Source organism: Fringilla coelebs (assembly GCF_963513975.1).
Source record: "Fringilla coelebs genome assembly, chromosome: Z".
NCBI lineage: Eukaryota > Metazoa > Chordata > Aves > Passeriformes > Fringillidae > Fringilla > Fringilla coelebs.
Window position 1 is genome coordinate 65,369,561 of NC_140031.1, and position 14,633 is coordinate 65,384,193.

At 40.5% G+C, this 14,633-nt stretch overlaps 1 protein-coding gene across 1 annotated transcript; it reads left to right on the top strand.

The window, feature by feature from the left end:
• Positions 1-1,093: 1,093 nt before the first annotated feature.
• CHRNA6 (cholinergic receptor nicotinic alpha 6 subunit) lies at positions 1,094-9,878 on the top strand (the record flags this gene model as incomplete). The annotated part of the gene is made up of 6 exons (XM_084225318.1): positions 1,094-1,172; positions 3,262-3,401; positions 4,532-4,576; positions 5,622-5,731; positions 5,875-6,859; positions 9,756-9,878. 6 exons carry the CDS (start codon positions 1,094-1,096, stop codon positions 9,876-9,878), a joined length of 1,482 nt encoding a protein of 493 aa, XP_084081444.1.
• Positions 9,879-14,633: the final 4,755 nt, after the last annotated feature.

Sequence of the window (14,633 nt, forward strand, 5' to 3'; positions counted from 1 at the left end):
CCAGATTGAGCACACATAAAGGAGATTCCCTGTCTGAGCTGCTTTCTGGGAGGCTGCATGGCACCAAGTAACCTGTGATGCCTTTCACCCTTCCTGAGAAACAGGACCCTCACTTTCTCAGATCCTTTTCTTACAGATTCTTTTCAGGCATTCCTGTTGCAAGGACATGTGTACTGAACACCTGAGGAGGGAACATGCATCAGCCTCTAAAGGATTGTGAGATCAATTCTTTTTAGCTTCTGTGATTAAGAGTAACACTCTGTTGCAGAGAACTTGGCCTATAACAGCACCTGGTGGGGTTTTTTTCTTTATTTTGCCTCTCCATTTTCTCACTAGCATACTGGCACAGCAGACTGCACACAAGAGGGAAAAAAGGTTAGAAGAATTGACGTTGTAAGCTGACTGGACTGTCAGGAAATAACTTAGCATGCTTAGTTGCTCCTGTCAGATGGCAATAATAAGTCCACTTGCCTTGGATTTATTCACTGAGAATACTGTCAAGCAATTCTATCACTTGATGCTGTGCTTATTTCAAAGTTCGTATGGCTTCTGGTAGACATGCTAAAAACATGTAACATCCATTTCTATCACCTGAAGAATCAATCCTCAGCTAAGAAACTGAAGCTCTTTCACCTCTGTGTATTGTGACGGACTCACTCAGGTGATCATCAGGCAATAGCTAAAGCAGCTGCTTCAGCATGATGAGAATTCTTAACCCTTGGGTGAGGGGCTGAGTGAATGCTCCCCCTGCTCCATGATGGCTGTCCTGTGTCTTGCCTTCCCTCTCTCTCCTGCACTCTTACACACTCCCCGAGGCAGGGGTGCGAGTGACTGGAAATGTGAAGTCACCTGATAGGATGCTGCCTGACTCCCTTCACTCTGCACGGCATAAGCTCTCCTTGCCTAGTGGTAGGGAAAGCAACTCTGCAAGGCTTTGCTCTGCTCAGCAGGCTGCAGAGTTTGCTGCAGATGCAAAACAGAAATCCATCCTTCTACTGCCTACTTACCATCAGGAGGGTTATATGTCTTCTTGCCTCTTGTTCCTTCCCCCAGACCTGTGTTCTCAAAAGGAAGCTCTGTTCTGCTGCTAGCAATGCATCCTGAGACGCGGCTGTGTTGGTGTTGCCCTGCTTTCTGTGCGTGGGCAATCGTGTTCACATCCTTGATTAAAGGTAGGCTCTCTTTGATACCAGTTTCTAGAATATTTTCTAGTTAGTCTCTGCTTCTGTTTTCTTGAATAAATTCAATGTAAAGCTTCCGCCAGCTATTTCTAACCTGAAATCTGTAACATTTCAACAGTATTTGAAAAGAGCTAAAGCAATACTGGTTTTCCAATGTAAAACTCTTCATTTTTGTTTGATAATTAATGGAAGAACTGTTTCTAGAAAACAATGGAAATGGATTAAAGTTTCTAGTAGTTTCATTTGCTGCTTGAATTTGCAAGTGCTTAAATAATGCAGGCTGTGGATGCACGGTCAGTAGTCACACTTTCAAAAGTGAGAACTTTATCTATTGTTGTTCACTATTGTTTGTGATCTGTGTTTTAAATATGCTGCAGTCATTTCTGATCACAACTCTCATAGAGTTTAGCAAGATTTTTTGCTTTTAGGGCACATTTATTTAGAAAGTTTTCCTTCTGCAGGTTACCAAGATGTGTATTAAATATACTGCTTGTCTTAGCAAGGCATAAGAAACTGTTTTATAGCAGCACCATGGGATAAAACCTAAATACTTGTCTGGTTTCATAACTTTATTTTAAAGCATGTGTCTATTTAGAAGTCAGTGGGAAGATTTCAAATGAAACATGATTTTAGATGCATTTACTTTAGTCATGAGACTTCACAGTGCTATGGGTGGTGATGATGAAATCTGAAAAGAAAAATTTTAGTTCTTTTTTGAATTAAACAATACATGATATAAAAGAATCCAAACTTCATGACACATTCATGTGTCTTCTCTGAATGACGCAGAAAGGATGAAATAAAACAAGTGTCTTCCTGCAGGACATCTGCACATCCACAGGCCCTTGTATTCCCTGAAGGATATGTAAATTGCAAATTTATGTGCCAGAGACCATGTTGCCTGGCACAAACCCCTTCTATGTTTAATCTTTGCAATCAAAAAGGCTTATCATGGTTACTTGTCTGATGTGTTCTAGTGCAATCTGGGACTAATGCAAAAAACTTATGACAATGAGTCTGAAAACAAATTTTTCCTCAGTTGTATCAGTAATATCTTTGGGATCATCATATAGCTTTGATAACACTGCTGTGCATGAGACAGAAATTCTAAATCTTGAGCTTATAAAGTGTTTTTATTTTAGGTGCTGACTTACAGTAATGTATTGTAATAGCAAAGTTATTCAAGAAAATCATTCTTCTGTTGTTGCCAGAGCCAATAAAATTTAATATTTTCCTTTTGAAATCAAAGTGTAAATCGTTTAACACTGTTAAAATAACTGTTTCAGGTTTGGACTATGTGTAACAGGTTAGGAGCATTCTTTTTAACTCTGCAGTGAGTCAGCTCAGTGCCTGTCACATACCTTGTTTCTTCTAAGCCATCTGGTCTGTTCTTCATTAATGAGGGGTTACAGCTGTGATCTGCTTGTTCCCACAGAACAGTAATTTATTACATAGAAGCATGCTATTCTATAAGAAATATTAATATTTCAACTTTTTTCTTGTTCTTAGAACTTAATAAATGAACTTTCTGCAAAGAAAAATTGTGCTATCTAAAGAGTGGAAAGATAAATTGTGAGGACAAAATGCAGTCATAATGTTTAAGATTAGGAGGCATCATTGTAGTTGCCTAATCACCTGACAGAGATTTTGATATGGTAGTTGCAGCCTCAAGTTTTTAATTTCTAAGTAGCTATGCTTTTCATAAACACCCTGTTTTACCAGGGAGACTGACAAAGATTAAATCTGTCACATTTCTACTTCTTATATTTCACACCACCTTACTTTGGTGTGATACCAGGGTGGCCCAAATGGAGGCTCATAGACTACATCCAGCTTAGGAGACAAAACCACTGAAGCCATTACCTTACTATTTGAGGAAACAAGGAGTAGTCAACATTCTGCAGGAGGATGCTTTCAACTGACACCATACTGGCAACCTCTCCTCTTTGTGCTCTGTGGCTTTAAAGATGGTCACAAGCACAAGGTCCAGAAATATAGCACAGACTAGTACGTTATCCAGCACCTTCTTCCCCCTTTTTCCTCTCTCTGGCTTAGCTGTTCTTTATCTTTACCAATACAGATACCACAGCCTGCGAATCAGAGGAACGGTTATTTCACAAACTCTTCTCCCAGTACAACCAGTTCATTAGGCCGGTGGAAAATGTGTCTGATCCTGTCACAGTGTATTTTGAACTGGCCATTACCCAGCTTACAAATGTGGTAAGACTCACTACACAATACTGCTGAGCTTTGGGGATGGTTGCAAACACATGCAAATCGCTGAAGCAGGAGATGTAATTGTGATGGCTGCACACACCCACAACTCTCCTAGCTTTCATTTCGTGTGTGTCTACATGCACGTGCTGAAACCTTTGCTGTTCTTGCAGTCAGATGAGTTGTTCCAGTTGCTTGAAGAAGTGGTTTGAATGACACAGATTTATTTCCTTGCTCCGTAGCATCAAACCCCTCTGCTTCAGGTAGCAGCCTCCAGAGCCCAGGGTAGAAGTACTAAATATTCAAGCCCAGGCTAGCCCTCTTCACAGGGCTAGCCCACTCCAGAGACATCTAGTGTGTCCACATTGTGTGTAGAATGTGACCAGCTCTCCTTTGGGTCTACTGTCATTTCCCTGTAGTCCTGAGGGGGAAAAATCTTCTCCTTTTTTGCAATCAGTTTCAAAATGATGTAAGGAAAAAGAGCAAGTGGAAAAGTGGTGTTTTAAAGTGTGGAGGGGATGAATGGTGCATGTTTTGGAATGCAAATGGCTGTGGGGCAAACATGCTCGGGCAGGACAGAGGCAATGTGGAAGAAGCAAAGCATCACCTTTCTGATTCATGACTGATTGGCAATTGCAATAAGTGACTAAAAAGAAGGTCTCTGTGTGACAGTTACCGAATTTAGTGCTGGTCAAGTGCATCTGCTCTAGAGGCCTGCATGGAAATTCTAAACACTCTGATACAGATGTCATTTTCCTTGAATCTCAACCAATTCTCTACTGTATAATCAGAGTTTTTTAAACATTGAATGCAACAAAAAACACAGCCAAAAAAGAACTTATTCTTTTGGTACAGGTCAGAGCAACTCTAGGTGGGTGCTCCCCACATACTCAAATGTCTGGAAAAACAGCGCAGCTTTCTGTATATCTGATATTTATGGAGCATGATTTTCAGTAAAGTTTTATTCATTTTTCACTAGGGTTGCACACAACAATGTACAATGTGTAAACCTCTTGAAAGATGCTAGAAAAAAAATTGGCTACCAGTTAATGTGAAATTCTATTTTCTAGTTTTATGGGCTAAGTTCTTGGCCATCTCAGGATACTAAAACTATTTATGCCTGTGTTTCTTTATAGGATGAAGTCAATCAGATTATGGAAACAAATTTGTGGCTAAGACATGTAAGTGACTGTGTTGCATTTCTCATGCATTTTGCATCGAAATGATGAAATGCGTGTTACTTGTAAGTCACATCTACAAAATAAATTTTTGTTTTGTAACAAGGATTTTAAAAAATTAATAAGGAGAAGCTCCACAACTGAAAAAGTAATTTCTTCATTCTTTTTACCTAGAAGCTACATCTTCTTTCTTTCCTGTGGGATATATTCTTCTCCAACTTCATGATGATTGGTTTTCTGCTGGAAAATCAAGCTGGATGTACTCCTTAAAGAGTGATTAAATATGCCACTGTGCAGTCCTAGGTCATCCCCAACAAAATATTTATTGGAAAAAGGAACAGGCCTACATTGTTCCTGATAGTTTTGAGTATTTTTACATAGATAAGGATCCTTAGGGGACCTAAACTGCTGAGAAAATATAGCTAACTTGCACCATTGTTTTCAGGCACTGATTGTGGTCCACGGAAAGGTTTTTGTAAAAGATACCATAGTTACGATAGGTAAGAAAGCGTGGAGCATGGCCACATGACAGGGCAATAGACAGCAGTGCAAGAGAGCTGCTGTGCATCCCTCGCTGCCCTGACCTGGTGTGTCAGTACTCCTGTGCAACCAGTGCTGTCTTCTGGCAGCAGCTGCCTGTTTGTGTGCAGGTGGGTCAAACATGGGGGTGCTGGTCTCCTCTGGTGCTGTCCTCCTCTCAACTGTGGGGTGCTGCTGCAAGGTCCCTATTTTCTCTTGGCTGTGGGGAGGTAACCTTTCACAGACAAGGCTCTCTACTGACGTCGCACCACAGAGGAGAGATCTCAGCATGCCAGCAGTTCATAGCAATTGGCACCCCATCCCCTCATGGAGAAGAGTCACAATCAATGGGAGCAGTATTCACACATGTCCAGTGTTTCTCCAGGTCATGGCCTTCCTGTGTTTTGGACCACTGTTCCCTTCTCCACATGCTACACTTTATTATAGTCTGTATTTTACAGGAAGATCTGAGAAACAGGTATTTGTTGATAATTTAAAGTTTCATAATCCTTGTCCATTCTTCTTTCAGATTTGGAATGACTACAAACTGCGATGGGATCCCAGACAATATGACGGCATTGAATTTGTTCGGGTACCAGCAGATAAAATTTGGAAACCAGATATTGTCTTGTACAATAAGTATGATGATTCATTTTACCCATTTTTTTTTTTATTCAATTGAATCTTTCTCTCAAAAATATCCTCTTGCAGCTCCTATAAAACACCCATTACATTTTACTTTCATGGTAATTTTTTTGGTTTTGCCTCATTTGTCTTTCCAGTGCTGTGGGAGATTTTCAAGTTGAAGGCAAGACCAAAGCCCTTCTTCGCTATGACGGAATGATCACCTGGACTCCACCAGCTATTTTTAAAAGCTCCTGTCCTATGGATATTACTTTTTTCCCATTTGATCATCAGAACTGTTCACTCAAATTTGGCTCATGGACCTATGACAAAGCCAAAATTGATCTTCTGATCATTGGATCCAAAGTAGATATGAATGACTTTTGGGAAAATAGTGAATGGGAAATAGTTGATGCTTCTGGCTACAAACACGATATCAAATATAACTGCTGTGAAGAGATCTACACAGACATAACATATTCTTTTTATATTCGAAGGTTGCCAATGTTCTACACCATAAATCTGATCATTCCCTGTCTTTTCATCTCATTCCTGACTGTGTTAGTTTTTTACCTGCCATCTGACTGTGGTGAGAAAGTTAATCTTTGCATCTCAGTGCTTCTTTCTTTGACTGTATTTTTACTGGTGATCACAGAAACAATCCCATCCACCTCTTTAGTAATTCCCCTAGTCGGTGAATATTTACTCTTCACAATGATATTTGTGACTCTGTCAATTGTCATCACAGTGTTTGTCCTCAATATACATTACAGGACTCCCATGACACACACAATGCCCGAATGGGTAAAAACTGTCTTTCTTAGCCTGCTCCCCAAAGTCCTGCTGATGCAGAGGCCGCTAGAACAGCAGAAAAAAAACACCTCCAGAAAAACCAAGAAAGTATCAGACAGTAATTTGGGCAAGTCAAAGCACAGCAAACACAAAGATACCAAATTGCACAAGGAGCAGCGGTGCAGTCACTGTGATCAGGCAACTGAACTCCCTAGCACCCAAAGACGGCTGAGCCATCAGTCACTGAGATGGATGGCAGAGCACATGGAGTACTCTCCAGAGGTGAGGGATGTCATTAGCAACGTCCAGTTCATCGCAGAGAACATGAGGTCTCAAAACAAAACCAAAGAGGTAAGGGAGGTAACCATCCCTTTAGGGCTTGTTTTGATTGTATTGAAATCAATGGTGATGACAAGGTGGAGTGCTTGTGTGTAAAGATCAGGGGCTAGGTCAGCAGGGCACACATCCTGGTGAAGTCTGTTACAGACCACCTAGGCAGGATGAACAGGGAGGTGATGTATTCTACAGGAGTCTAGAAGAAGTATGATGATCATCAGCCCTTGTTTTCGTGAGGGACTTCAGCTTGCCAGGAAGTTGCTGGAAGTGTAACACAGCAGAGAAGAATCAATCTAGGAGGTTCCTGAAGTGCATGGAAGATAATTTCCTGACACAGGAAGCAAGCCAACCAGGCTTGTGTGCCCCACTGGACTCATTGTGAACAGAGAAGGACTAGTGGTAGATGTGACAGTTGGAGGCCATGGGCACCACAGAAGAATAGTTTTCAGTCTGGGGTTAAGTTGTGAGGGGTGCCAGCAGAACTGGATCCCCAGCAGCTAGACTTTGGCCTGTTTAGGAAATTGATTTCCAGAGTCCCTTTGGAGTGAGTCCTGAAGGTCAAAGGCTGGGCGTGGTCTAAAAAGGAAATCCTAAAAGTACAGGAGCAGTAGGACAAGTTGCTGGGGAAGAAGACCATCTAATGGGTTGTTTGTGTGAGGTCATAATTTTTCTTATTTGGGATTACTGTCTTTGAAAATTGTGCACACTGGAATTTAAAGGATTCTGGGGCCCCATCCTCCTGTGTAAACACAATCTAAAAGAAGCTGCAAAAAGGATTTTCTGATGCCAAGAACTTATAAGGAGCAGAAATTCTCTGACACTTCAAGATATTTATAGAAGTGTTTAGAACCTAATGAAACATATATCTTTGATCTGTCATGGAATTTTTGCTTTTGGTTTTGAAGTGTTTTAGATCTCTATGATGGTAAAATCCATTTCAAAGCTAAATACTGCTATATTTATATTGAAAATCACAACTTTATTAGGGAAATGTTGCTATGCATTATTTCTATTAGAATATTTTGTTGAAATTCATACAACTTCAGTGTAACCTAAAGATTATCTTTATTCCCCCCTTCCTTTATGCCCTGCAGAAGAAGTTTCATCTGAAAGCAAAATCTATTAATTTCTGAATAAAGGAGTAGAGTTAAGCCAGTGACTGAATTCATAGAGTGAGAATTTAGGACATGCCAGCCTGAAGCAAAAGACTTCTTTCACCATAGAGGAGGATGGGGATTGAGCTGAGCTTAGTACCTATGGCCTTAGTGCTTTGCTTAACCAACACGTTTCAGCCCTGCTTTTATTATCACACCAGCTGCATAAAACATATCCATATACTGATTCAGCTACTTTCTCTGATGATCTCCCAAAAAGAAGTTTTCCATGCAGTCATCCAAATAACTTACTGTCTTGATTATACAGCTCAGGAGAAATTCTCCTTTGCTAGTTCCGCTGATTTCCATTCTGCAAATCTCTCCTGCAACCTGAAATTTTATTCTTAGTCCAGTGTGTTCATGAGCAGCTTTGTATCTTACCTTTCAGAACATAGTAGAGATGGGAAGCACAATTTTTCATTTAGAAAAAATCCCCTTTTCAGGGAAAAATCGGGATTTGTTCTCAGGCAAGCACTGAGAAAGAATTATTCTGGAGGCTGTTTCTGCTTCAGCCAGATATACAAAGCAATATGGGTGGTGTTATGTACTAGTCCTAAATAAATGAAAGCCCTTTAAAATTGCAGAAACATTTACAGCTGTTGGAGTTCTTCCTGAGTGCTCTTTTATACAAAGTACAGCTTCCATGTCTGATTTTCAGAATTCCTCCAGGGTTCTTCCCTGACTACCAGCCTGTTTCTATCCATGGTCATGTTACTACTGTCATGGCCACCCTCTTTTTCATGACATCCCTATCACTCAACCCAACACTAATGACTATCATAGCTATCCTCTCAGCAGCCCTGAGAGGTTGGATAGGATTAAACAAAATACAAACTTGAAAAGTCTTACATTATTTATCTGTTTCTCACCTGGGCTGAATTGCCATTATCAGAGTCTACAACTTCAAACTAATCCTACTTAAATTTTACTTATAAGTAAATACCTTGTGCTGTATTCCTCACTCTCAACATGATCAAAATCCTAAATCCAGTATTTTCTTGGAGGCAAATATAATAAAATTGGAAAAACACATGGAAAATCCCTCAGCAGAAAGCTCTTAACTAGTCATTAGTTTATATGTGTGAATGTGATGCAGCGTTTCTTGTGCAGTACAAGTTTAAAGGTACGGTTTAAAGGACAGCAAGCTGAATGTGGTTCTAAGGTCTGTCTCTCAGCCATGCAAAATCCGCTCTGTCCTGCTCAGCACACGACACTGCAGTTGGCTGGAACCCTTGCTTTGCCATAGTCCATGAGTCCAAGTGTCCAGTTTCCTGAAATCATGGGGCTTGATTGGTGAGACAATGTTTCAAATCAGACCAGAACAGCAAACTGCATCATGTGTGGGCTGTCAGGATAAATCCTTCAACAGGGTTTAGTGATGTGCAGCTGTGGTGGCTGTGTCTGCTGTTAAACCATCCCACTCTGCACCCACCACATGATCAGGTCCTATTTGTTAATATCAGCATCACAACCATGGATGGACTGCCCTCAGACTCGAATTTTTAGAACAATTCAGCAGACTAGGACAGTGTTGTATGTTCTCAGCCAAAACTGGTAAAATACCATTAGAAAATCAGTCCCCTCTGAAGAGATATGAAAACTGCAGCAACTATAAGCACAACAAGTAACATTCCTGACTTGCATGTGTGTTCTTCTTTACATTCAAAAGCACAAATGGCACTTCTACTGCATGTCAACTCACAATTGTATGTAACATTGCATGTAGTTTATCCTTCTCTTTTTTTATTCTCTTGCAGGTGGAAGATGATTGGAAATACGTAGCTATGGTGATAGACAGAGTATTTCTCTGGGTATTTATAATCCTCTGTGTGTTTGGGACTGTAGGGCTCTTTATCCAGCCACTAATAGCAGAAACGTAATTCAATCCACTGCTTTTTATCCACTTTTGCTCTTGTTTCATTTTCAGTTCAGAAATTCACCTTCTATTTCTCTCCTCTAACATAACGCCTCTGCTCACCACCTCGTCAGCACCCAGCCACAGAGGCTCCCAAAACAATGAAGTATGTGTTTACATTTATGTTTGAAATCAGACAGATCTTAACCATTTAATCATATTTGAAAACAAATAGACTTAATGTTAGAATGTGGTTACCACGTGAGGCATATACATTTGAAAACTTTGTGCTTCTAAAATCTTTTAAAATTAGTTTGATCTGCCACTTACTTTTCCATGTGACCAAAGTCTCCTTTACTTCCTGATAGTGAGTACCAAGACCTTGATGAGCTTCAGTAGGATTTCCAAGCCACATATCTCACCAGGTTAGCAGTGGTCCTAGTCCACAAGTTCTGCTCTGAAAACTGTTGCTTGCTCAGGTTCAGACATAAACCCAACAGAGAAGGGTTTGTCCCTGACTAGCTAGCTGTCATAGACCAGAATTGGTTTGACAGCACTGGGTTGATCTGAGGTTTTGTGGCAGGAGAAGGATGGATACCATGAATCCTATGCAAATCTGAGCACCCTGTTTCAAACAGCTGTGCAGCAGTGTTCTGTTTCCTGACTCCTCATGGGTCTGTGCTGTGTGTGCAAACCTGAAATTTAGGGCCATGTCCTTTAGGGCTGAGGGTGCTGCTCTGTAACCAGGTCTCAATCCTAGTGTGCTTCCTCCTGAAACACTTAGTAGATATGTGGGTGCTTTACCCTTAAGTCCCTGGTTTGTTTATATGCCTGTAAGTTTTGTGGTGAAAGGTTCTTCTTTAAAAGGCACCACTACAATTAAACCAAATGGCTCCAAGAATACAAAACCCTTCTCTCTTACAAGACCCTCTAAATTTAACTGTAACAGTGTCAATGCAGTGCTTTCAGTGTCTGCCATGCATCAGTCTCCACTCTGAACATCACCAATCCTTGGAAAGTAAGACTCCCTGTTTATGAAGTCACTGACTGGCCTTTTACTCTTTTGTGTGATGTTTCATAATAAAGAGAATAGGAATGAATCAGTGTATATGTTAGAGATAAAGGCAGAATGACAAGAATATAACTGTCTTAATTCACCCAGTCATGATTGTAGAAGAACAAGTAGAAGAAAACTATTATTTTCTGTAATACTCCCGAATGTTGTTCAATTATGTAGCAACTGACAGACAGATGTATTAAAAAGCATGTTTTATTTTGTCAACCTGTCAATTAAATGTCACTCCTGAGATACACCTTCTTGAAGAATTTGTGGTTTGAGGTTTTTTATAATGTAAATATGTTTATAGATGCTACTACTGGCTCTTTATACAGAAAGTAAGTTAGGGAAAAGAAAGGAAATTTGAAGAGGAGAGCTGAATTCTGAACCTAAAAACTTCATTTCTACAGAAAAGACATCTGACTGCCAGCATTCACTTTTACACTCTATGACCATTCAAACCATGAAAACATTGTGGCCAAAGGTGCATTGCATTGGTATCTTAAGCATGACAGCTACAACCCCACAGTGAATAATCTGACTTCAGCAAAATCCCTGATTTACAAAGTCATCTTCTGTCTATTTTTAGTGTACTATTTACCCTTCCTTTCTCCAGCTCACGAACTTTTGGAGCCATCTTTTGCAATTCTCAGCTGTGTTTGACACCTTCTATACTGGCAGCCTAATGTACTGCTGCCAGCTTTGTGAAAGTACTTGAGAGGGGAGATGGGGGATACAAGAAGTATGTCAGCATGAAGGAGGCTGCAGTAGATATGCCCCTGCAAGCAGACACGGAAGAGCCCACATAAAAATGAGAGTTTTACTTGCCCAACTCTTGTTGAAGGTTGGGAGACCTTCTCAATGAAATAACAAGTTTTACTAGAGCTGGTGCCATCCCAATGTTGACTTGGGTCACACATTATGCACAGCCACAGAAAAGGTCTATTCTCACCCCATCAGCTCCAAAGTCATGTTAGCAACATCCCTTATTAATATGCCTCAGTGATGAGTGTACCAGCAAGAATTCTCCTCCCCTTGGGAATGATGACATCTATGAATTAATTTTAAAAGCACAGAAGCAATTCAACAGCTCAACATCTCTTTCCATTCTCTTCTCAAGGGAGACCATTTTTCCAGTTAGCCTCCACTAAAAGGCCCAGAAGAGTTTTTCATATTTATCTTTTGGTGATTGGGTCATATATATGAGTGCCAAAAGCAGTGCCAATGTCTCAGCAAACTAGTTCCCAGAAACTGAGGCAGCACAGGTTGAGACAGTATTAAGGCAGAAGGTTACTGGTTTTTTGTTAAGACTTGTCATTTGCAATATTGTCATCCACAGGCAGAGTAGGTAGAGCAGAGGGAAGGCCCCACTGGAGGACTGTTTCCCTAGCTGTGTTTTTAGTGGCAGACCTTTGTAGGGAGCATGTTGAATGCTTTTGTGGGCCAGCAGCAAAGAGATTTAGAGAAGCTCAGGATCAGGCAGCACAAGGGAATAAGTAGTGACACTACAGATGTAGCAGCACCAGATGCAATGCTAGGAAGACTCAAGGCCAGAAGCCATACCTGTGCAATTTTCATACATCTTCAACACAGGAGCTCTGCTGATCTTCACCAGCATAAGCCAGAAAAAGCAGCTTGGCATCAGACACAGACGTGTGAGACAGAGCCATGTGTTGCCTGCGGGTGGGCAACAAAAGTGTTGCATGGTGGAGACAGGACCATCTGTCAGATGGACACCTGAGGCAGATTCCCAGGAGAGGAGGTTGTCATCTGGCATGGCTAACAGGCAGCCTCCTGGCCACGGTGCTCATAGGGAATATGTATCACTACTGGACCTCAAAACCTGGAAACACTGGAAAGAAGAGCTTCCTGGATCTTTTCCTACAGACATTTCACAGTACTTACTAGGGGAACAAACGCACTTTATGCAAGAAGAGAGGAGAAATTATAGAATAGTCAATGTGTATGAGTTTTGCACTTTTAATGGTCAAGTTTTATGGCATTATCTTATACTATCTCTCTCTATATGCCGAACTAAATGAGTTTATTCCAGCAATATAATAACCACATCTGACTGCTTCTTGCTCAAATTCACAGAGAGAGCTAAAAAGTAATAAGGGCTTTCCAAGAACCTGAAAACCCCTCTGTTTGAATACATTTGGGACAAAACTTTTAAAATTGGCTATAGTCTAGCTTTGTTGATAACAAATCAACAGCAAACCCCAATGTATGGACACCCCAGGAATCATTTACTAAATACATCTTTATTAATAATAATTGCACAATTGAACAGAAGTTTCTACATTGACACAACATGATGGGATTACATTAACTCATGAAGGTCTGATGTGCATGCACAATCCAAGCACAAGAACACCTCTGTGTATTTTTAACAGTTTCTAACTTCCATCTCTATTGAAACAGTTTCAAGGCTAGCTAAAATTAACATATATTTAGATTGTCAAAAATTGGATCTCCAAATCCCTTGCTAACCCTGAATATATTTGCAAGTTCTGAATGGGATTTTCTAAAGCATGCCATGTTAGAAAACACTGCCCTAGCAAAAGTAGTGACAGCTTCATTCTTGTGTTCAAGAGTTTCACCTGGATGTTTTCTGCCACATCTCACTTATTTAACACTTTTAAGAGCTGTTTCTCATAATGCAAAAGGATCCCACAATAAATTAATCAAAGGAATGAAATTCTGAATCGCGAAGGAAACATGGACAAGCCAACATCTAAAAATCTGTCTTCCTGGTGACCAGCCCACCCCATAGCTCTCAAGAGAAACCCCACTCCCGCAACAACCAAAACTTTCATCTGCCAAAAGAGATGTCTGCACTTCCCTCCAGCTGAACATTTCAGGAATATCACTGTCACCTTATGGAATAGCACAGCCACCTTCACTTAGGTAATCTTCCACTTGTGAACAAGCAGGTGAAGGAATAATAGTTTCTACATGTGGAGCATGGGGGAAAATCCTCACTTTGTCAGCCTTCTGGTATGCTACAGAGCAGCAAGCAAAATTGCAAATAATACTGAAAAGTGGGCAATACCTTGTAGCTTCCTGATGGCTGAGGTGAGAGACAAAGTGTGCATGCCATAAAGGCTGGTAGCAGGTGGGCAGTGGTAGGTTCTGCCCCTGTCAAGCTAATCCTACAGCAAGGTGAGGCTAGACAGTCAAGGTTTTGAGCATCTCATCTAAGAAGAATTTATATTTTTTCTGATGAACATGCTATGCAATTTCCAGTTCTGGCACATGCATAAAGCAATCTGTAGACATTTACACTGCTTTTTAATTGGAAACACAGATAGAGTAGAGATTTGTGTTCCTACTGTAACTTCTTTTACAATGTAGCATTTTAACTGGTAGATCTGCCTTTTAAATATAATGATTGTGCAACATCTTTTATTTCCAATTTTAAATAATAATCTCGGCTTTTATAGTAATACAACCAAGCTAACAATAAAATAATGATAACCTAGTTGTGCAACCCCAGTTAATTTTAGGCCTTGGCTGTGCACCAAGCTCTTCTCTGATTGCAGCAAAATCTGTAACTGGTAGAGTTATAATTAAGACTGAAAGCACGAATAAATGCCCACTGTTACCATCACTTTCCGTCATTCTTGCTGCTGCTTCCCCACTTGTACAGCAAATACCAAGCTCCAAGGCACCACCATCCCTTGGCACCATACTTCTTGTATGTTACTGAGGAAGTGTTTT